This window comes from Mus musculus, chromosome 2 (assembly GCF_000001635.26).
Source record: "Mus musculus strain C57BL/6J chromosome 2, GRCm38.p6 C57BL/6J".
Classification (NCBI taxonomy): domain Eukaryota; kingdom Metazoa; phylum Chordata; class Mammalia; order Rodentia; family Muridae; genus Mus; species Mus musculus.
Genome location: NC_000068.7, coordinates 111,291,974 through 111,293,431, shown reverse-complemented (window position 1 = coordinate 111,293,431; position 1,458 = coordinate 111,291,974). Strand labels below are relative to the sequence as shown.

The window sequence follows — 1,458 nt, the reverse complement described above, 5'->3', positions numbered from 1 at the left end:
ATTGTTTTCTTTTTAGCTTTTCTGTAGATAATAAATGTATAGTTAGCACATAATGCATATTAAACTCTACTTAAACATGCTATTATTGCTGGTTTACTTAAAATAAACTATTCCGTATCTATAAGATGCTGGATATAGGATAATAAACTGCCTCAGCATAGCAGTATTCAGTTATGATGATAGGAGAACAATCAGAAGATGTATTTTGTGTTTCTGTAGATTAGGGCGATTTCCTCAGATTGAATAGCTGAGTAATCAGTCTTCTCATTGCCACCTTCATGTCTTTGTTCCTCAGTGTGTAAATGGCAGGGTTCAGGATGGGTGTAACCATGAAGTCCAGAATGGCAAGAAATTTATCCACTGGCACCGTAGGAAATGGCCACATGTACACAAAGATGCATGGTCCAAAGAATAAAACTACCACAGAGATGTGAGCAGAAAGCGTAGAGAGGGCCTTGGACAAATCACCTGATGATGAATGTTTTCTTACAATGAACAGGATAACAATGTAAGAGATTATCAATAACAAAAAGGTGCCCATGGAAATAAACCCACTGTTGGCAGTAACCATGAACTGCATTTTCTTGGGGTCTATGCAGGCCAGTTTGATAAACTGAGGAAGATCACAATAAAAGCTATCTATCTCATTAGGACCACAAAAATTCAACTTGATAATAAACGCTAATTGGGTCACTGAATGTAAAAAGCCAATAACCCAAGCACCAGATAGAAGCATAAGGCACATTCTTGGGCTCATGATGGTCAGGTAGTGGAGGGGCTTACATATGGCCACGTATCTGTCCCAGGCCATGGCTACCAACAATACCATCTCAGTTGCCCCAAGAACATGAAGAACAAATATCTGGAAGACACAACCCTGGAATGAGATGGCATTGTGCCCAGAAGACAGATCAGAAATCATCTTGGGTACAGTTAAGGTAGAAAGACATAAATCAATAAACGCAAGATTTCCCAAAAGAAAGTACATAGGAGAATGTAAATGTGGGTCAAAGGCTAGCGTAAACACAACAAGGGTATTGCCCAGCACGATGGCCACATAAAGTACCATAGAGAAGGCAAGGAGGAAAGGCCGGATTTTTCTAGATGATGAAAGTCCCAGAAACACAAATTCAGACACCTTGGTATAATTTTTCTTAAACATTTACTTCTTTTTCTTCTGTTACCTAAGTGAATGATAATAAAAGAATTTCAAAAGTAATTTAATATAAGTAAGTAGTTTAAAAACCAATTCAGAATATTTTCTAGTTGAATTAAGACAAAATATCTTTTTTTATTATCTCTAGAAAGCATTGAATATTCCTTAACAGATTTGTTTGTCCAACTAAAGTCTGTAGTTACCTACTATATGCCTGGAAATAACTCAGATTCTTTGGTGAAAAATGGATTATTCATCAGGAACTAAACAATATGCAACATCTACTATTATAATACATTTAA

General features: G+C 36.4%; 1 protein-coding gene across 1 annotated transcript; it reads right to left on the bottom strand.

The window, feature by feature from the left end:
- Positions 1-220: 220 nt before the first annotated feature.
- Positions 221-1,162, bottom strand: Olfr1278 (olfactory receptor 1278). The gene has a single exon (NM_146394.1). It carries the CDS (start codon positions 1,160-1,162, stop codon positions 221-223), a length of 942 nt encoding a protein of 313 aa, NP_666506.1.
- Positions 1,163-1,458: the final 296 nt, after the last annotated feature.